Below are 22,762 nucleotides of genomic sequence, written 5' to 3'. Positions count from 1 at the left end.
AAATAGTTTTAACCAAAATATATTGTCTCTCCGACATTTACTTTACCAAACATATACCATAATCTTAAACCCAGAAGTGAGGCATATTCAAAAATAATAGTTATAGAATTTTCAATTCTGCACAATTTTCTCCAAAAGTATATTCCAAGCTCTTTACAATACAAAAAATAAGATGTTAGACTTCTTCCTGTTTTAAAGAAAATATATAAATATATCAAGATAATTATCCAAATTTTTTAAATATAGCCATTTTCTTTATATTCTGTTTTAAAAATGGCACTCTGATTGAGGAACCGATTTACAAACCAAAGACAAACATACAAATATAAAAAAAAATGTTTAACATTAGACAGCTAGTGCCTTGTGCATCCTGAGGTTGGGGAAAATGGGAGCATTAAGAAAGCAGGATATATAGAAATATGTACAATTTTAGAATTGGTGAAGACAATGTATTCTGTCAGAATAGTCACAAAAATTTACAGAACAGAGTGTAAAAAATCAGCATGTTAGTTAAAAAGACATTGCTATCCATCATAAATGCATCAGTGAAAATTTGCATATAAACACAAAAACTGTTTGCAATAAACCTTTTATCAGGTATAAAATTATCAGCTAAAGATTTTTTGTTTAAATATGTTTATATTAGTATATTATATGACTGGAACACCCATAATTACTAGGTTACAATAGTTCATGGTGATAGTATACTGGAAGTAATACCTAAAAACTTGGGATGTTTGAACAAAATAGTCATTTTTCATATAAATACCTATTGGAATTCTCAGAAAACATAAATTCAACCAATCCAGATGGAGAATTATATTATTTTGTACAGGTAGTCCTCGACTTATGACCATAACTGAGTCCCAAATTTCTGTTGTTAAGTGAGTTTTGCCCAATTTTACAGCCTTTCTTGCCACAGTTAAGTAAATCACTGCAGCTGATAAGTTAGTAAACAGGTTGTTAAGTGAATCTAGCTTCCCCATTAACTTTGCTTGTCAGGTCGCAAAAGGTGATCACATGACCCTGGGACACAGCAACGGTGATAAATATGAACCAAGCAGCTGAATTTTGATCATGAGGATGCTGCAAAGGTTTTAACTGTGAAAAATGGTCATAAGTCACTTTTTCAATGCTATTATAACTTTAAACGGTCACTAAACAAATTGTTGTAAGTCAAGAATTACCTGTATTTAAGAGTAACATATGTCTTAGAATATATTGTTAGAAAAATGTTTTTAACAAAAATATTAATGCAAGCCAAAATAAAGTAATATTATGTAGTTACCTTTTTAAAAATTCAAGTTGGAAATCTATTTTAAACATGAAGTAGCATTTTTCAGAAACTTGTTTACTAATTGAAATTACTTTAAAATGCTTTCACAACTATACTGTGAGATGAAACTAGGTAGTAATGCATTTTAAGGGCAGATTAAGGGTAGAAATATTGCTTACACGCAGCAGTCTTGATTAATCATTCTGTATGATCCTAAAAAATCAATCATTCTTCCAGAAAAAATAAAAAAAATCAAAAGAAAAAGAAAAAACATTTTTCAATAGCAGCTTCATTCTAGGACATCCGATAGTTTTGAGAAGGTAACACATATAGGCAGGATGATTTTGTATTTGTGATCTGAATTTAAAATACAATCACTGCGTGATATCCACATTTGGATTCCAGGTAAGGTTACTTCTTCAAATCCAATGCATACATTTTAAAATTCCATGTGCAATTTCCGAAAAAATTGGCTCTAAACAATCAAAAGATTCTACAGGGAAGTTAAGGGGAAACTGACAATCTTAACAAACAGCAGGAGTGCCCATTTGGTTCCACACTGCTGTGGAATGAGTTTTGGCATTGCTTAGTTTACCAACAAGATATCAAAGCTGAGCTTCACGTAAAAGGTAAACTTTTTCAATAACTGACACTAGTTTTACAAGGGAAAATAATGCTCTGCTTGAGAAAAATATATACCAAGCTGCAAAACTGGGCTTTTACTGCTTAAAAAATAGTTTTAACTCAACATGTACTGTGCAGAACACTTACAAAGCAGCAATATGAACTATTTCCTGACCTATTAGCTTACCGTTGGACCTTAAAATTGTTCCATTTCTAATTCTGATGTATTATCTTGAGAAGCCACTCCTACTTTTTTCTCCCTTTCCAGCCCTCTTAAAGACAATCCCAAAGCAGGTTTATATGATCTGAGCAACATTATTTCACAGTGCAAAAAAGATTCTTGTCTCTGGTCACTCGCCATGTCTTTACTTTGGAAGTTCTTACAGTGGCTCTCTGCCTATTTTCTGGAACACTCATTGCAGCTGCAGTGTTCAAAAATGTTCTTTTTGACTTCCTTGACACTGTCAGCTTTTTAATATCAGCCTTTTCTTTCTGAAGATGCTTTATGGCAGTGTTCTTTGAGTGATGCCTGAGAATAGATGATTTAAGGGTACAAGATTTTTTTTTAAACTTTCCTTCTATTTGCCGAGTTGTACTTCTGGGTGGTTGTTTCCTACTGCCTTTCTTAACAAGGTCATGTTTGATAAAAATTAGCTCTGAAGTTTCTTTCGGAAATCCTGATTCTCTACTATTGATTTTTTTTCTCTGCCATATTTTCTTTGGATTGTCCCTTTCCAAACAATCAGCAGTATGGGACTTTAAGGGACATTTGACTCCTTTCCTCTTAAATGGATTGAATTGAAAGTCACCTTCCTGCTGTGATTGATGTGAAATAAATAAGTGTTTACCGCATTTCTCTGAACAATTATACATCAAGCATTCTGATCTTTCAGATGAAACACAAGGGTCCTCTGTCTTATGATCTGAATTCATACTATTCTCCTTAACAGGGTCAAGCAAGAGAGAGGCCGCACAGTTGTCTGGTGAATTGAAGGGCTTCGATATATACTGGATATCAGCTTGTTTCTTCCTGTTTCCATCAAAGTTGAGGTTCCTGAATAGCTGTCGAACGTGTGCAGGCTTCTTTGTTTTCCCCCTGGCTAAGCATTTCGGAGGTGTTTTTAAAATCCTATTTGTCAGAGGATCGTAGTACTTAATAGAAGTTGGTTTGTACTTGTACCTTACAGAATCTTTACTAGCTGTGGAATTATGACTTTTAATTTTGGGAACCTCTTCAGCCTTGTTCCTAAATTGTTTCATCTCTGGACATGAAAGAACATAAACTAGTGTTTGTGGCTGTAAAGGGCTCATGATTTTGGTATATGATTCAGGAAGCTTAAGAGCGCATAGCCTTGTTTTCATGGTAGGCGTTTTCTCATTCTCTGACCAAAGGAGGTTAGCCATCTGATCTTGTAGCTGATTGTCTTTCCTAATTATTTTTTGCTTTACTATTGGATACTGTATTAAACTTGTTTGTGTGCCATGGCTAACCTTGACTACTTGGCATCTTGAGGCAAGGCGGCAAACTCTTTTTTGGGGATTTTTCGGGGGCTTTGGAACATGTACTTCTGAAGTTGCAGATAAGTTGCTGAAGTCAGGGCCATCACTTAGCCCGTCAGTAAAATCGGGAAGCCCTTTAGCTGGCCCAGCCTCTGTTTTGCTAGGTGCAACTGCATTGATCCTCTCATCATTCTTTTGAGGTTTTTTTCTCGGTGTACGATGAGCCAAGGGCTCAGGATCAAAATGGCAGCGGAAGCGGCCTTCTCTAAAATCCCGCACAAGTGCTTCAATTTTTATATCATCTTCGTACATGATCTGAGACCAGGTTTTTCCTACAAAGGAAGGAGGCACATGAGGCAGAGCTGGAAGAACTGGTTCTTTATTTTGGATTGAAATATCATTTTCTGCTTCTGCTATTTGTTGCACTGAAACATTTTTAAAAATGGAACTGAGTTGGATGCCATAGTTTTCATCTTGTAGATTTACTTTAACTTCTTTGAGCAGTTCTAGATTTTTAGCAGCTAACTTGGACAGGTTTGCTTGTGAATCTACAGCTGCATCGCAATCAAAACTCATATCTGAACCATGCAGACTACTGTGATCCAAAAGTGACAGAATATTTACACAGGAACTTGTATCTTCTTCTCTGCAAGGCAACTCTTTGGGAAGAGGTTCATAGCAGTATTTCAAAATGACCTGTTCAATTATTTCATTTATAGAACTTTCAGTACTTCTGCACAAATGTTCTTTTTGTCTTGGTAGTTGGGGAGCTGCTTGAAAAGTCAGGGAATTGCTTGTGCCCACAGGTTTTCTAGCATTCCTGAGACAGACATTAATCCGAGTTTTATCCTGAGTTTCTAAGTCATCTTGTTTTAAAAATAGTTGACCTGAGATTAAAGAGTTCCCTTTATTATAGACAGGACTCTCATGAAAATGTGAAACAGTTTTTGACAGGACTGGCTGTAAAACAAAGTTTTTGTTTGAATTCAAAAATCCATCTTGATTGCATATATCTTGGGTAGCCTGCTCACATACGTCATCTGAAACTAAATCTGCTCTTACTGGATAACTAACATTTTGTGCAAGTCTGTGAGGAGTGGATGGCACCTCACCAATAGGTAATGGATGGGGTAAAACATCCCTAGCTGTAAATGAGGCTTTCTGACTATTATTTTCAGTCAAAAGACTTGTTGGACCAAGATTATTTATATTACTGGAAGTGTCCAGATTTCGTTGTGAAGTTCCTAGTTGGGGTTGTTGTCCTTTTCCTAGAGTCTGGATAGGTAGAAGTTTCACAGAAGCCTTCTTCTGCTTTTCATGGCTCTGGGAAATAAGGCAGCCTGATTCAGCCATGAATCCACTCTCGATGTTTGGATTTTCCACCCTGCTCGTTTCTCTCCCCTTCTCTTTGACGTCCACTGAAACAGCAGCCCCATCTTTTGCAAGAAGCTGGGAGTTGAATGGCATGTCATCATAAGTTGGTCTAGGAAAAGAGAAAAAATATATACATCAATATTATAAATTATTGAACATTAAAGCAGAATGTGCAACTAAGGAATGAAAAGCGAGGAGAGTTAATAAAACTTTAATGGTCCTATTAGTACGACTAGCAGTACAGCTGCAAACCAAACTGACTTACCAATCATTTATAAACCATTCAGCAACGTACAAGTTTGAGCTCTGAATTTCATGGATTCATATGTTATTTAAATCCCACTGCTACATAAAGGTGAGGCATGAGAGGGAACTTTCAACATTCTGCATCATTGGAGAGAGAGCACCACGAACTCCAGAATCACTTTTGGTGTCAAATTTTTCAGTCACAATACTTAATATGTTCTGAGATACAAGAATCATGGTTCATGTCCAGGTTCACTTAAGACACTGAACCAAAAAACTAACCAAATTAGTTGAAATGGCATAACACAGAAATCTGCAAATTAATCAACTATATTTTAAGCCAACATAGCTTGCGAAGCTCGCCTTAAACTATGCTAATTGCAGGAAACCTTAATGTAATCATGTAGGTAAGCAGCTGAGTGGGTTGTTATTCAAAAGTAGCAAAGGTCCATATCTAAATTATAAAAGAAGATATCTTACATTGGAACTTATAGGATACAGTACCATTGATTTTTAAAGAAAATCAGAATAAGCAAAATGTATGAAGAAAATAAATAATTTATACTCAGTATAACTGTATACACAAAAACAAAAAAATGGACTTTCCACTAGAAACTCAGACAAACCTACAAATATCTAAGTAATAACAATATTAAAGTTTAGTTTAATTAATATGAGTTAAGCAGGATTATTTTTGATTGTGAAATTATTTTGATGTCATTAGTCTCTCTTTTTATCCCTCTCATAAACAATAATTAAAGAATTGATCAGCAACAAATTATATGTAGCCCTCGACTTAAGAAGAGGAATTGGAATTTCTGTCATTAAGTAATACAGTCAAAAAACACAAACACACTGCTTAGCAACAGCAATCCCTGCAGTCCCAGTGGCTGTCATTAACTAAATACCATGGTTATTAGATGAGGCAACTTCCTGACAATTTCCCACAATCAAAGTCAGTGGGGCAGGAAGTTCCAAGTTCCAGGCAGGTAACTGGCTGCTGCTGGGCGGGAGGGGGGGCATTGAGGGGAGGGAGAGTGTGTGGATGAAAGAGAGAGTTGAGGATGGCGCATGACAGATACAGCATGGAGAGGGTGCATGAGAGTGCAAGAAAGGGTCAGGAGAGTGTACAAGCGGTGCCATGTGGGTTGGGGAGTGTGTGCAAGAGGCACAGTGCAGGCAAGGAAAGGGTGTGAGGGAATGTGCAAGAGGAGCCACACAAGTTGGTCAGGGTGTGAGAGAGTGCATGAGGGTTTGTGGGTGGAACGGCATGAGCACAGAGGGACTGGGGGAGGGTGTGCAAGTGGGGCAGACTTACCCCAGTGACTTGTGACATTCCTTAGTGGCCTCCTCATTGAAATTTCATTCTGTGCTGGTCATAACCATCATTCATTCAGCACCACTGTGACTTGGAATAATCACTGACCGAATGATTGTAGCTTGAGGACTACCTATATATAAATCTATTATAGCTGTATAAAAAACAAAAGAAAACAATCCCTCCATTCTGACTCACATTTGTATACAGAAATGTTTTTCAACTCATGACTTTGCTTTTTCTGTTAACTAAATCTTGTCCTTTCTGTCAATAGTCATTCCACTATGGGATACTTTAATTTTTAAAATCCTTAGTAAGTCAATTCGGCTGCTGCACTTCTCTTCTTCAATGGTAATATAGTCCTTGACCTATGATTATACATTCAGTGACCAAAGTTATGAGGGTGCTGAAAAAATAGATTTATGACAGGTCCTCAGAGGTCTGGCTGCTCCAGCAGTCCTACCCCACCTGCCCCCCATGTGTTGATTGGTACCAGGGCACTCGGCAATCCATATGCACTTGTGACCAACTGCCAAGGATTGCACAATCACATGCTCACCATTTGCAACCTTTCCTGCTGGCTTCCCCAGAAAATCAAAGCTCTCCCCACCTTGTACTTGCATTGTGCTAGCCACTGACACACCCTCGCTGACCCTTGCCACACTTCCCCTGCACCCTACATCCTCCCCAATCTGTATGCACCCCTCTCCCTTGCACTCTCCCTGACCCACATAGAGCTCCTTGTGCAACCCCATGTACCCTTCCTGAGTTGCAAAGTGCCACTTGCACAACCCCATGCACCCTCCCCCATCTGCATGGCCCTTCTCAGGTTCTCCTAGGCATCCTCCACGACAGCCACAGCACCTCTCACAACACTTCTGATAACATTCCTGATCCAACTGGATCTTGTGCACTTTCCTTGAGCCTCCCAGCACCTCTCAAGAGGGCCTCTTGTGCACACTCCCCAACCTGTGCAGTGTTTCTCACACACTCCCACGCATCCTTTCATTCCCTTTTCCACCTGATACCTCCACTTTAGTTGTGGAGAGCCGGCAGGAAGTTGCCTTGCTTAATGAAAGCGGGATTCATTCATTTATCAATGGCAACAGGGACTGTAGGGACTGCCATTGCTAAATTCGAGTCCCAATTGTAGTTTAAGTCGAGGACTACCTATATATGTGAATAAATGGTTATAGTTAAATTTTAAAAGATTCTAGAAAAAAACATCAGTAAACATAAAATGTTAAAGATACTGTGAAAAATGTTACTATCTGTGTACACACTCTCTCTCTCTCTCTCTCACACACACACACATATATTCTTGTTGCCTCTTGAAATCTGATTGATATACTGAATTTAAAAAAACTGCTGCATAAAACTGCTGCCTTCAGAAATATCGGCCGCACCATCAATATAGCGCACCACATAAAAGCATAATGAATATCGCTCAAAGTTTTTTAAAAATCCTCCTTTAGTCTCCTAACTTTTATAAATAATATATCAAGTACCAGAGCAAAATACTATTTTAGTCAGCCTTTATTAAAATAACCCATTCTGTGACTGGCTGCTGCACCACGTGAGTAATAGCCCAATGTTCATGTCACCTGAAGAATTAAATAGTGAGAAGTACCAATAGTACCCTCATAATCAGTGCTCAAACAGAATTTTATGAACAGATTTTGAAAGGTAACTTAAAGCACTGAATGCTCACTTCCCAATTAAGATTCCACAAAATGATTTAAGTTGAGTACAAAGTGACTCTAGTCCAGGTGAGGGTTAGACCTTGCCAGATATATAATGGCTTCATGGAAACATGACAGAGATGAGTGGGGGGGGGGGGAAATAAAGAAGCTTAACCTGGGGCTCTCACTCAGGTCACAGAAGGAGATCACAATACCGTCTTCCCCACTCATCTGCCATACTCATCTCTAACAGAAGATTCCAGAGCTTAGCTTGGTCATTCAGCAAGTGCCTCTCCTACCTTTAGAAAGAATTCATCTCCCCCTCCATATAGCATTCTTCCCCATTTTCTCTAATTTTGCAATAATAGAGGGTGTGTACCTAATCAGGCTTGGAATCAATTTACTTCAGTGATCGTAATATTGTTAAACAATATGTCCAATGTATGGGCTGCTGCAAAATAGAGGTTACAATTTCCCTTGAAGGAAACCCATGAAACCTATATCAGGCCTATTTCTTACTATGATTAGAATCACTTATCAAATGAGTCAGTTATGTAACATGTGCTACAGTGATGCTCATTAATTTCAGAATTAGGTTTTGAAATATATATTAAAGCACCCTGCTATATAAAGAAAGCCAACTATTTATTATGATGGCCATTATCTGAATACCATGCTAAGCAGTTCACTTTTAGTGAGATCTGAACCAGCTTAGCCTCTTCCTGGAAGATTAAGTCCCCTCCTCTCCTGAAGTTCAGAGCTTTCATTTCCACTTTTGTTAATGGAACTAGGAGCTATGATTATACATGGTCACATTAAACAAACCACCTTTAGGGAAAAAAATAGCTTGAAATCAGCTTTATTTTAAACTAGTTTCATTCCAGTTAAATAAAAATGGAAGTAAATGGAAGAAGGAAAATCATGCAAGGGCAGTAGGTTATGCTTTTTCATATTGCACCAAACCTTGGTTGACTACTTCTCTACTGATTTAAAGTAGGGATATCAATCTATTATTTACAATTCTCCCAAAAGTTGCTATGAAATTTTAATTTTTTAATATGATCACGGGGAAAAATCTACATGGAAGGAATTGTAATAATGTATTTAGTTTAACATTTGTCCTTGCACCACTTAGTTCTTGCAATGCAATTGCTAGCACATCTCTTAAAGACCATCTGTATCCTCGAATTTGAAAAATGGTAACGCACCCTAAATCACTAAGTGAAATAATTATTGACATATAGCATTCAATACATGACTTCACACCATACATCTTTGTCTGATATTTATATTACTATTAATTTAGAAAACAGTTCATAGTTTTGATTATATATGAGAAACTTCAAATTCATTGATAGCACATTCAGAACAAAGACACTAAATTGCAAAAATACTACTGTATTAATTGAACTAAGCCTTAATTATCATATCAGCATTTCATATTTGCAATTGCAAAAGTCTTAGCTTACAACTAATTTTAATTTTTAGATCAAACTTTATTATCTTCTCTTTCTCAAAATTTTTACTTTTTATTGTAGTTTTCATATATTCGTGGACTGAAACAGATATGTAAATGCTCCTAGGTTTTTCAAATCCCAGTTGATTTGTTAGCTTGGAGTGAATAGCAAATATTGAAAATATTCCCTCTGAGCCTGTAAAGAATGCACCTACAGTAAAGTATTGGCTTAGCAACTAAAACATCTCTGATTGAAAGTGTCTGAGTAGTAATTCCTCCAAATTAGAATGGCTTTGCTCTAAACATCAATTTCTGAGATGTCCATATCCTGGTAGACTTTTTCCCTTCAGTCATTTTAGACTCAATTATATTCCTTCAGAGTATTTGAAATACCGTCCAGGTTTCAACAGCATCACCAACGAACAATGCTCTTTCCGGATTGCTTTTTAAGAATATGAACACAGGCCCTGATATATTGATAATATCTTTCGTTTAACCAACCTAATTTTAAGTGCTTTGGATAAGACCTTTTATTAATTGCCCAGTTGTTGCTTAAATTGTTCAAACACAACATTCCTTTCAATCTCACAGGGAAGACCTAATTTATAACCATCTGCTTTCTAATGTAAAATTGAAGCAAAATGCCCATTAGAATAGCAATTTATAGCTGGCAGGAAGTCACAAGTCTTGGATAGGTGCTAGGGAGGTGACCGGGCAGGGGAAGGGTGCTGCAGGCACACACTACAGAGTTCAAGATCCTTGAGATCTCATACTCCACAGCAGGCTCCTTGGGAGAAAAAGGAGCAGCTTATGGGAGTGACTTGAGACCTTCCCTGCTAGCTTCCCATTGACTTTGTTTGTCAATGGGAAGATGGCAGGGAAGGCACAATTACATGACCATGGGATGCTGTAACCATTGTAGGAGTCAGCCAATTGCCAAGTGCCTGAGTTGCGATCATGTGGCCATCGGGGTGCTGCAATGGGCAGAATTTCAAGGACTGGTTGTAAGTACTACTTCTTCAGTGTCATTGCAACTTCAAATAGTTACTGAACAAGCAGTTGTAAACTGAGGACTACCTGTAGCTCCCATCTTAGTTGAGAACTCTGAAGTGTTTCCCTCTTAACTCACTGGAGAAATCCTCTTGGTAAAGTTAAATATGATCTGTTATGAAGATCCAAAATTAGGAACATGAATTACATACTGTAATACTAAAAATGCAACTAGCAATTGTGAATTCTTAAAAGAACCCTCACTTAGTAAATACTTTTTTAAAACTTATTAAATATTTAAAGAAGCTGTAAAGAAAATTAAACTAAACCTCTTTTGAAAGCAGTAGCCAACACAGCAAACTGCTTAGGAGGTCACATGTTAATCAGTCTACTATTAAAGGGCCCAAATTGTGTTGCAGAAAGATACAGATATCTAATTTATTAACTAGTTCCTTCATACTGTTTTTCAGGTACTTTGGTCCTCAGATTGATCTATCGCTTCATTTATACTGTCTTCTTTCAATAGGTGGATTTCTATGACAATCTCTTTTATGTTTTTATATGTTATAAAATCTCTTTATATGTTATTCTTTATATGTTTTCCTTTGCCCAAAATTTCTCCCTAAATTTTTCTAAATGGCATATCCTTTACGCTGAGAAGCCACTACCTAGAGCAACATATGGGCAGAAGACATGGTGGGCAAAAGTACAGCAAATTCTGTCTTTCTGAACAAGTCTTCTCTTTCCAAAAATTGAACAGATTGCATCTATCCTCCCTTCAACCGTCCTTCCCTATATTGTCTGAATTAGCTGGTTCCCCTCCCTTGATTGGCCCAGCTCAACGACATAAGGAAAGGAAAAAAACAATGTGTATCTAGATACACAAGGGAATTTAGTCAGTAGTTAAATCCAACTGCCATTTGAACAGGCTGAAGAAGCATTTCATTCCAGAATTTGAATTGCTATTAATTCACAGTAATTAATGTTTATGAGATTGTAATTGTAGACTCCCCATGCAAATATGGCAGGCTCTAGTCTGTGCAGTTACCAGGAGTTAAGCACAATTTAACGGTACTTAACATGATGTGTACATGATTTTTTCCAAGAAATTGCTATATTATCACCAGCAGTAGCTTTATTATAATAATATCAGACATTACATTTTCTCCAATTAGGCGTTTAAATGATTCAGAGTAAATGTGGCTAAGGGCGCTACAAACAGATATTATAGTTTCTCCCTCCTCATCAAAACAGAAAAAAGATATTGCTTTGGAGTAATGCATTTGCTGAAAATGAAAACAAAATTAACAAGCACAAAATTACAGCAGAATTTTCTCATGTCTTTTAAAACTTTTTTTTTCAAGTTGCTTCCAGGTAAAAATGTATTTCAGCTAGTCCAACAGGCTGCCAATTTGATACATTTCTACTTTAATATACTGGATTTGTATCCTCAAACATTCAGATAGTTCAATGCACTGAATAGTTTTACCTGTTGTCGTGGTATCTGTAGGGATGATGTTGCAGAACATCTTGCAGGAAACGCTCCATCAAGCTACTTGTACCCATGCGATTCCTACAGTAACTGACAAAATGTCTGTGCTGGGAACTATATACATGCTGAGGATAAAGAGAAAAGGGTATTTTGTATTTTCATCCACTATTGGTTTTTTCCTTTGTTTAAGAGACAAAAATAAATTCCAGTAATTGCGATTACAAAGATTCTAAGAAAAATAATACTTTAAAAGTGAAATTATTTGATGTCATGGAACTAAGAAACACCGGTCAAAAACCAAGTGCAGCAGATAAACTAAGGGCAAGACACCAAAAAAGCAAAAGCAAAAATGAAAACAACCCTACTCTATAATTGGAAAAAAAAATAGCAGTGGTACCATACTGTAAAATTTGCTAGTTAAAGAAGAGTAAAAATAGGATATGATAAAATAATCATTTTTGTACCTCTGGTAATCCTAATTATCCCAGTTTCCTAAGCATTTTTGCCACATTTCATAGATTTTGCTCTTCAACACTAAACTATGTTACAAGCAAATAAAGGAGGTAGTTCATCAGGAAACTCTCCTAGCAACAGCATTTCCTGTAAGCTTTCCAACAAGAATCCCAAGCCCCCTTTCCCCCTGTGCTCATGGATCCTACTAATCACGTGTCACTTCTTCAGAGAAAGGGGTGTGCAAAGATCCATATTTGAAAGGCAAAACATGAACTGGAGCATTTGAGAATACTCACACACATCTATTGGCAAATACTTAGTTTTGAACTCACTTGGCACTCTCAGGAAAACATGGGTCTGATTCAAGGAAATGCTGATAGATGTGTCATACATGCCAACTCTTGCGCCAAATCACCGTTTTCCCTTCAAATACAGTCTTACAAGAAAGAAAGCATCTTCTACTGATGAAAGGAGTTGCAAGAGAGTAAGTCCATTTAAGACTGTCATAACAGAAGTGACACAGAAAGAAGAAAATTAAGACTTGCATAAGTGAGGGACATTCCTCTATCATAGTTAATGAACGTATTTGTTTTTTTTAAATTGACTAAGCTTTTCTCAAGTCAATCACTTCAACACCTATAAGTTAAAAATACAAATATATAGAAGTACGTACGGAAAGAACTTTGATTTTTTTTTTTAGATCTACTCTGAAACTGAGAACGGCCAAGGCCTTTTTTTTTGGTATCTGAGAATTTTGAGAGCATACCATGGATGCTCTCACAAAATTACTGTGATTGAAGTGTCCCTACAAATGCCTGTCATGGTAGAAGTAAACAATCACAATATTTAATCTGTTTAATTTTCCATTACTTTCTAGTTCCACCATATATTTAATATTTCAGTGAATGTTTGGAAGAGGATAATGGAAATAACTCGGAACAAAACACTGATTTGCAGCCATTTTCCCCTTCAGGAGTCATTTCCTTTTTGGGAATGCAAAGGAATTCTAGAAAATAAAGATGGTATGAGATTGTGCTTTGCAGCATGCTTTTTTTTTTTTAAAAAAAATCAAGGTTGGGGGGGAAGAGAGCTTGGAGGCTACAAGGGAGATTTCCATCAGCAGTTTGTTTCTATAGGGAAACCCTTAAAAAAGGAACTATTAAACAATTTAGTGAGGTTTCCATATGTCAGAGTTATTTTTTTATCTGAATACCTGTTCAAGATTGCTGTAGGGCGCATGGCAACAGTTGCAATAACCTTGTCTGTTCTGCATAACAGGTAGTCCAGTCTTTGACAGCTCTAATCCTTGTTTATTTAAACTGAAAAATATAAATTTTGATATAATTTATTTTCAGAGAGAATTATAAAGCATAGTAAATGAAATTAACTGCAAAGGAGGTTCCATTATTCATAAATATCTATTGTATTAAAGAGTAAGGCCTTGTGGGGATTTACATTAATTATGTGATGACATCATCAAGAAAATGAGGCCAATTACATATTTTCTGCCAGTTTGAAATGCATGTGTGATGATGCCATTGTTCAAATGACACTGCATTCAAATTCCATTGCATAACTGTTCGATGAAATGAGGTGTTGCGTGCTCAAGTATTAAACAGTATTCTTGTTACATTTTTCAATAGTCCAACAAAATTAATTAGATCTCACTGAATGTGCTGTAGAAGTAGTAGATGTATTTACATTCTTCTCAAATTAGAAGTTTATTTTAAATTCTACTTATATTATTTATACCTAATGCAGAAATTAAAACCAGCAAAACACTAAAATGAATGAAAAGAAAATGAAAAGACAAAATACAAAAAAAAATAGATAACATATTCAAATAAAAGTTACACTAGCTAAGAGAAGGAACGCCTCTCAAACAGAAAACTGTTAACCAGTTTATGAAACCTACCATATGAAATACCAACCTCCCCCCCCCCAAAAAACCTGGGAGTTTCACAATTTAAATGTGGCCACTGAGAACCCCCCCTCTGCAAATCATGCTGTTGCCATGGCCTAAAGAAAGGCCTTTATACTTCAGGATTTAGTAAAGCTGGTCTGGGATGAGGTAGTCTATAAATTATCCTAGATCCAGTGGTGGGATTCAACCAGTTCGCCCCACTTCAGCAGAACCGGTAGCTAATTTTTTGTTGCCCAGGCCCAGAATGGACTTCTGGAAGCTGCATCCACACAGAGAACCGGTTGTTCACATATTTGAATCCCACCACTGCCTGGATCTAGTCTTTTTATAGCTTTAAGAATCATCACCAATATTTTTAATTGTACCCATCATTATTTTTTAAATTGGATAGTACAATTCTTTTCACTCTTTTGACCAGATCTTCCCTAGCTGTCTTAATCACCTAGAAAAGACAAATATACATGCTAATTAGTCTTGTGCTATCTTCAAACAGTATAAACTGTGCCATAAGAAATGGCCAAATAGATGTCATGCATTTGACCACTACAGCAAATGAATACATGTTAGAGCAAATGCAACTGATTTTATCCCTAATATTTCACAGAAAGGTCACACTGGACAACCAAGTAATCTGAAATTGATTTTCCTGTAATAGACATTTAAAAGGAGAATACTTCTACTGCATTACTCTGCAGATGCAGTGATAGTGGCAAAATATAATTTCTTTGCCAAGAAATCAGAGCCAAGACTTACACTTGTTTAGATTTGACTAACTCTTCCTTCATCATCAGTCTAGACTCAGCCTTGCCGTTTTATTGTCCTGAGTTTCCAGTAAAAACATCATACCTTATTGTCTTCATCATTATGAAAAGTACAAGGAGTGAATATGACAACTATTCAAATTGTTTACCTATGCTAGACAATGGTCCACCACTGAAAAGCACCACTTAATCAGGCAAAGGAAACTTACTATCACAATCAGGAAAAGCCTGGAAGACAAGCACAGCAAACTTGTTGTAGCTCCTGTCTAACATACACAATTACAGAAGCATCCACAGGAGAGCAACACATGTAAAACAAGTGTGTGGAAGAGGGAAGTTACAGTGGGGGTCACCATTTTAACATTTTTTTTTTACCATTAACTAACTTCCAAGTCTCTTTGGGGTGGGGGACCAAGACAAAAAGAATATGGATTATTTAACCGATAATTCAACATCTCCTTGGACACAATCACCAAGGCAGTAGTTCTAAAATGCAACCTAACAAAATTTCATACTCAGTGTAAGATGAAGTATTCTAGAGAAACAAACTTTACTAAAGGCAAAGTTCCAGAACAGTTCATCCTTCATAATAATTCCCCTTTCCCTTATGCTTACAAACAAAAATAATTATATCAATAATAGCAACCATTCACCTTTATTCCACTACCAAATGCTAATTGAAACAGATTAAATCAACCACTCCTGTCCTTACAACTAAGAAAACACAACAGAAAATGCAACAAAATATTTAGACTTTGGATCTGCCAGCCACAGTGTCCTCCATTAGAAATACAGGACATAACCAAATTAATTAATAAAATTAATTCATTTATATTCTATGAAAATGATTTTAAAATCACCATAAACATGATAATCTATCTGGTCATGATTTTACATTCCTAATTCTGCTAAATGAAATTTGTTTTTCTATACAGGTAGTCCTCGAGTTACGAGTGCAATGGAGCCTGCACATTCCACTCATAACCCGAAAACTCATGGGAATGAATCTTGTATCTCGAATGAGATCACTCCCTTGCTCGTTAACATGCATGCAGTTCGTTAAGTGAACATGAGGTATCTCAGGGTGGGGAAGGCCATGGAGGACCTAGTGATGCAACAGGCCTCCAAGACCTCCCTAACCCACTCAGAAACCTCATGCTTCCCCCCTTCCTCCCGCACCAGACTCACTTACCTTGCAAAACTGGTCTCCTCTATGCCGTGGTTTCTTTTCCTTTGAGGGAGAGGAGAGTCAGCTTGGAAATGCTTTTTGTGCTGACAATGGAAGCTCCTGGGTGCCGTAATACCGCGCAAGTTCAAACACAAATTCTCTGCAAAAGAAATTACGGCCCCCAGAAGCTTCCATTCTGGGGGGGGGGGAGTGTTTGCTTCATTTGCATGCCTATGGGGCAAAGCCAGCCACCCAGCCCGCCCAACCTACTCCTTGCCTGACTGGCCAGTGGCACAAATCCTGACCATTCTTCTCCTTGTCCTCCTCCCTACTCAAGCGGCGGCAGCAGCTTCAGTTTCTCTGCTCTGTCTGAAAGGAAGAAAGAAGAGGCGCATAACAGGATTGCTCTCAGGAAGATGCAGGTGAGCTGCTTGCTCACGTGCGCCGGCCTCATTGAGAGCAATCCTACCCTGTGTTTCCGCTTCTTTCCACTTGGATGAAGCGGAGAAGCTCAAGCTGCTGCCACTCAAACACTTTTTATCCAAACACAGATCTGAGAGATATTGGACTGTCCATGTTCCTGTCAGTGGGGCATTTGGAAACGGAAAGGAACACTCCATGTGCCTGCTTGAAGCGCCGTGTGACTCAGGTCTCCGTTTGGATAAAAAGTGTTTGAGCGCCTATGGGGCTATTCAAAACACAGGGATTCACTGCGTTTTGAAGTGCCATGTGACAGTGCTTTCCGTTTCTGAAGCGCCCAACTGGCGGCCTTTTCTCAAGCCCCTTCCTGGTGAAAACTAGCTTGCGGAGCAAGTGCGCCTCACTCTTTGGCTCAGTTTTCGCTGGAAAAAGCGTTTTCTCAAGCCCTTTCCTGGGGAAAACAAGCCTCCGGAGTGAGGGGATTCTTGATTCTACATGAAATGAATCTTACCTAGTATTGCTATCCTGCCATAAGGAACCTTCATTAACTTTCCTTTCCATACCTGAATGAAAAAAATGTGAAAGAGAACATCAATCCACATTCTTATGTCCCAAGTTTCATTTATCTTTCAGAACAGTAAAATTCATTTCAACAGAAGCTGAAATGAAGCTTTCATTGCACATTTCTTCTCGCCGAATAAGAGGTTTACCTTGTGGTGAACTAGCACTGGCTTCATCAGCTTGCTTATCATGATCAAACATCTGTAAAACAAAACAGTGCAAAACACTGAAGAGACAGAAAAGTTCCTCCAAGAAATATTTGCTCAGAAAAAAAATAACTAAGAACAATATTCTGAATTTCATTAAAAGAGCCTCAGTAGTACTATATAATGTTTCCATTTCAGGAATAATCCCATTGTTAAACAAAAGTTTGAGAAGAAACAAAATCTCAAGGGATTTCTTTTTGAAAGAGAAATGTCATCATGCAATGCAGATAACAGCTACCAAACAAACATACAGGGGATTTTCAAGATACTGTCCTTTAATGGAATCATTTAATATGTTATAATCTCAGGCTGAAACTAAATCACAAGATAGAATTTTCCCTGTTATATAACACTGCTGCTATAGGAGTTGCATTAGTTGCTAATTTACACTAGCACTGATGATGTTACCTAGTTTGTCTGAAAGAAAACAACCAGGCTCAGAGAACACCAAGGACCCCTCATTTCAACCCTGAGCTATAAATATTCTCCTTGTTGTTGTTAATTGCGAAGTTGTGTCCGACCCGTCACGACCCCATGGACAATGTTCCTCCAGGTCTTCCTGTCCTCTACCATCTTCTGGAGTCCATTTAAATTCACACCTACTGCTTCAGTGACTCCATCCAGCCATCTCATTCTCTGTCGTCCCCTTCTTCTATTGCCCTCAATCTTTCCCAGCATTAGGCCCTTCTCCAGTGAGTCCTTCCTTCTCATTAGGTGGCCAAAGTATTTGAGTTTCAACTTCAGGATCTGGCCTTCTAAAGAGCAGTCGGGGTTGATCTCTTCTAGGACTGACCGGTTTGAACGCCTTGCAGTCCAAGGGACTCGCAGGAGTCTTCTCCAGCACCATAGTTCAAAGGCCTCAATTCTTTGGCGCTCAGCCTTTCTTATGGTCCAACTTTCACAGCCATACATTGCAACTGGGAAAACCATGGCCTGGACTATACGCACTTTTGTTGGCAGGGTGATGTCTCTGCTTTTTAGAATGCTGTCTAGATTTGCCATAGCTTTCCTCCCCAGGAGCAAGCGTCTTTTAATTTCTTGGCTGCAGTCCCCATCTGAGGTGATCTTTGAGCCCAGAAAAATAAAATCTGTCACTACCTCCATTTCTTCCCCATCTATTTGCCAGGAATTGAGAGGGCCGGATGCCATGATTTTGGTTTTCTTAATGTTGAGTTTCAAGCCAACTTTTGCACTCTCCTTCTTCACCCGCATCAAGAGGCTCTTTAGTTCCTCTTCACTTTCTGCCATTAGAGTGGTATCATCTGCATATCTTAGGTTGTTGATATTTCTCCCGGCAATCTTAATTCCAACTTTTGATTCATCTAGCCCTGCCTTTCTCATGATGTGCTCTGCATATAAGTTAAATAGGCAGGGCGACAGTATACAGCCTTGCCGGACTCCTTTTCCAATTTTGAACCAATCAGTGGTTCCGTGTTCGGTTCTCACTGTTGCTTCTTGACCCGCATATAGGTTTCTCAAGAGACAAATGAGATGGTCTGGTACTCCCATCTCTTTAAGAACTTGCCACAATTTGTTGTGATCCACACAATCAAAGGCTTTTGCATAGTCAATGAAGCAGAAGTAGATGTTTTTCTGGAACTCCCTAGCTTTCTCCATGATCCAGCGTATGTTGGCAATTTGATCTCTAGTTCCTCTGCCTCTTCGAAATCCTGCCTGTACTTCTGGTAGTTCTCGATCCACATACTGCTGGAGTCTAGCTTGTAGGATTTTAATCATAACTTTACTAGCATGTGAAATGAGTGCAATGGTGCGATAGTTTGAACATTCTTTGGCATTGCCTTTCTTTGGAATTGGAATGTAAACTGACCTTTTCCAATCCTGTGGCCACTGTTGAGTTTTCCAAATTTGCTGGCAAATTGAGTGTAGCACTTTTACTGCATCGTCTTTTAAGATTTTGAATAGCTCAGCTGGAATACTGTCACCTCCACTAGCTTTGTTGTTGCTCAGATTTTCTAAGGCCCATTTCACTTCACATTCTAGGATGTCTGGTTCGAGGTCAGTGACCATCTCATTGTGGTTATCTGGGATGTTAAGCTCATTCTTGTATAGTTCTTCTGTGTAGTTTTGCCATCTCTTCTTAATCTCTTCTGCCTCTGTTAGGTCTCTGCCATTTTGGTCCTTTATCATGCCCATCTTTGCATGAAACGTTCCCTTCATATCTCCAATTTTCTTGAAGAGATCTCTGGTCCTCCCTATTCTGTTGTTTTCTTCTATTTCTTTGCACTGTTCATTTAAGAAGGCATTCTTATCTCTTCTAGCTATTCTCTGGAATTCTGCATTCAATTGGGTGTATCTTTCTCTTTCTCCTTTGCCTTTCGCTTCCCTTCTTTCCTCAGCTATTTGCAAAGCTTCCTCAGACAGCCATTTTGCTTTCTTGCATTTCTTTTTCTTTGGGATGGTTTTAGTTGCTACCTCTTGTACAATGTTGCGAACTTCCATCCATAGTTCTTCAGGCACTCTGTCTATCAGATCAGTTCCTTAAATCTATTTGTCACCTCTACTGTATATTCATCAGGAATATGATTTAGTTCATACCTGAGTGGCCTAGTGCTTTTCCCTACTTTTTTCAATTTAAGCCTAAATTTTGCAACGAGAAGCTCATGATCTGAGCCACAGTCAGCTCCTGGTCTTGTTTTTACTGACTGTATAGAGCTTCTCCATCTTTGGCTGCAGAGCACATAGTCAATCTGATTTCTATGTTGACCGTATGGTGATGTCCATGTGTAGAGCCGTCTCTTGAGTTGTTGGAAAAGAGTGTTTGTTATGACCATCGTATTCTCTTGACAAAATTCTATTAGCCTGTGCCCTGCTTCATTTTGTACTCCAAGGCCAAACTTGCCTGTTATTCCGGTTATCTTTTGGCTTCCTACCTTAGCATTCCAATCCCCCATGATGATAAGGACATCATTTTTTGGTGTTAATTCTATAAGGTGCTGTAGGGCTTCATAGAACCGGTCAATTTCATCCTCTTCAGCACCAGTGGTTGGGGCATAGATTTGGACTACTGTGATATTGAATGGTTTGCCTTGGATTCGAATTGAGATCATTCTGTCATTTTGGGGATTGTATCCCAGTATTGCTTTTCCTATTCTTTTATTGACTATGAAGGCTACTCCATATTCTCCTTAATTGTTACTAATTTATTTTCAGTGTAATCCAAGGTGCTGGTTAAACTCTAGCCACTCAATTCAGGTGAACAGAAATTATGAGTCAAAGGCAGTAGCAGAATGGACATAGAATGAGCCATTGTTGGTGCCTGCTCCTCTCCTTTAAGGCAAGAATGCTCTCCTCTCTTACAGTCTTCTGGAGAATAGTTTAGAGCTGGCTTTACTGGACTGCCTTTTAATGATTGAGCAGAAGAGAAAGATCCATGCCATTACTGTTGTATTACCATTGATGGTTGTACTGCTGATTGTGTTGCTACATAATCTAGGGCAGCCACATAAACATATATTTTGTTTATGTGACTGGACTCTCTGATGTGAGGCAATTTATAAAACAAATAATGAAATGCACACAGGGAGAAACAAATATCAAATTTTAAAATAGGCGCAATATTTTTCCAGTGACTTACTTCTTCACCCTGTTGTCTGAACTCTCTTCTACATCATTGGACTTTGAAATCAGATGAAATAGGGAGAGGTAACTTACAGGAGACAGAACCATTCAGTGCCTCTTATCAATATGCCCGTTAGATTCTTGTGTCCTCCTTTAATGTGATTGGAGCACAGTAACTTTTAAACAGACATATGTACTACAATTACATCCTATATGAGTTTTGGTCATAATATCTCATTTCATAATACAATGATGACAGACGCAAAGTTGGCATTCAATCATAATTTATCAAATCTGCTTCCCTATCCCAGAGTAAATTTAATAAAATTTGTAAACATGTAAGTAACTAGACATAAATAGAGAATGGGTGGGGAAAGCACTATTTTTTCAAGATTATCTATAAAAAACCCCAACATTAATACAGCAGCCATTCATGTTTCCAGAAACAAGTGGTTTAGAATAGAAATTGTATCTTGGAAAACACTCCTTTAAATTGCAACTCACAATAATAAAGCAGACGAATGTCAAAAACATTTACAGATGTTTTCCTAATAGCAAACTTGGGTATCCTAGATTAAAAATGAATCACATAGATGACAACTGAAATTTCTTGGTCTGGGAGTGACATCAAATTTTATATGATACATTCAAACACATTTTACAAAAGTGGGCAAAGTAAGGACTGATTTAGAGAGATCTTTAGAGGATTTAGGAAGTGGAATGGGATCCTTAAATGGGGTGGAAAGAGGCCAGGCTTAAACTCTTTTCAATATTATATCAATTTCTAGGTAAAGGTCTGTATTGGGGTGTTTATGATAAGAGCTTAATTACATAAGCCTCTATTAATATGCCAAATCTTAGGTACAGCTATTTTATATGGCCTATTCAAATAGTTAATCTGTTCCTGTGCTGAGCAGAAAGGTAGACTCAAAAACATAAATGGCTACTTCTAACTCTGTGATTCTATGAAACCAACACAAGTGAGTTGATTTTAGTATTTGGGTGAAATCATGGTTACAGGTTAGCCTGGTGTTCAACTCTGCCTATTCAACAAATAATTAACTCGGCCATTGCGAACACAGCAATTTTTTTCACATGTTCGCGCAATCTAGAACCAACGGTTAGGAATGATTATACCGCTAAAGAAGCTGCAAAGCTCTCACTAAAGGACATTGGCTGGTTCACACAGCATGCTAAGCCGTGGCCGATCACAACTTATCAAACTACATTTGCTGGGATTCCCATACAACACATTAAGCCAAACTGAACTATATCTCATTAAGGCTAGCATAAACCAGGACATGTTTCGATACAATGTTCACAAGCAGGAGCGGAAGGAAAATTGGGGTAACAAAATGAAGGACTCGGGTGCACGCGGAACTCCCCCCACCCCGCCCTACGACGAGTAAGAGCTACGATTTCAGGGGTTGAACTCTCAGAGTAGACATTTCACAGGGGTTGGGGGGGGACTGGAAGGGTGCGCGCGCGCTCCGGAAGCAGCCAATAAGCCCCGCCCCTAGGCGCGTGCATGGAAGGAAGAGACGACGTCGGTGTAATCTAACTGCTGTTCCTTTCCTTTCGTCTACACCGCCGATTTAAGTGCCCGACCTAAATTGCCTGCCGCCCTTCTACGTTTGTCTCTTACCTCCATTGCGCTTCCCCCTCCCCCTTCACTGATTCAAAAGTGTCAAAAAAAACCCTCCACCGCCACAACTTCCTCTTCCGGGTTATC

At 38.2% G+C, this 22,762-nt stretch overlaps 1 protein-coding gene across 8 annotated transcripts; it reads right to left on the bottom strand.

Moving 5' to 3' along the window:
- Positions 1 to 1,069: 1,069 nt before the first annotated feature.
- ZDBF2 (zinc finger DBF-type containing 2) lies at positions 1,070 to 22,702 on the bottom strand. Of its 8 annotated transcripts, XM_039352845.1 has the most exons (8): positions 22,676 to 22,697; positions 17,395 to 17,446; positions 17,196 to 17,247; positions 16,535 to 16,633; positions 16,289 to 16,327; positions 13,625 to 13,730; positions 11,956 to 12,083; positions 1,070 to 4,883 (listed from the first exon to the last, which is right to left on the bottom strand). In XM_039352845.1, the coding sequence occupies exons 4-8, from the start codon at positions 16,570 to 16,572 to the stop codon at positions 2,216 to 2,218; spliced, it is 2,979 nt and encodes a 992-aa protein (XP_039208779.1). In that variant the 5' UTR covers positions 16,573 to 16,633; positions 17,196 to 17,247; positions 17,395 to 17,446; positions 22,676 to 22,697; the 3' UTR covers positions 1,070 to 2,215. The 8 variants fall into 8 exon arrangements, with proteins under 8 accessions (XP_039208779.1, XP_039208778.1, XP_039208776.1 ...); XM_039352844.1 differs by lacking the exons at positions 16,289 to 16,327; positions 16,535 to 16,633 and adding an exon at positions 21,047 to 21,181 and having other exon boundaries at positions 22,676 to 22,702; XM_039352842.1 differs by lacking the exons at positions 16,289 to 16,327; positions 16,535 to 16,633 and having other exon boundaries at positions 22,676 to 22,692.
- Between the last annotated feature and the right edge of the window lie 60 nt (positions 22,703 to 22,762).

Source organism: Crotalus tigris, unplaced genomic scaffold (genome assembly GCF_016545835.1).
Source record: "Crotalus tigris isolate CLP2741 ecotype Arizona unplaced genomic scaffold, ASM1654583v1 scf7180000018485.2372832, whole genome shotgun sequence".
In the NCBI taxonomy this organism is placed as follows: Eukaryota; Metazoa; Chordata; class Lepidosauria; order Squamata; family Viperidae; genus Crotalus; species Crotalus tigris.
Note: the sequence above shows the minus strand (reverse complement) of the source record. Positions and strands in the feature narration are given on the sequence as shown.

Excerpts from the sequence above, each read along its gene's own strand:
- ZDBF2 (XM_039352842.1), bottom strand. Across the intron at positions 12,084-13,624 it reads CCTACAGCAATCTTGAACAG|CATGTATATAGTTCCCAGCA; the intron begins GTATTCAGATAA and ends CTTTATCCTCAG. Across the intron at positions 4,884-11,955 it reads TACAGATACCACGACAACAG|ACCAACTTATGATGACATGC; the intron begins GTAAAACTATTC and ends CTCTTTTCCTAG.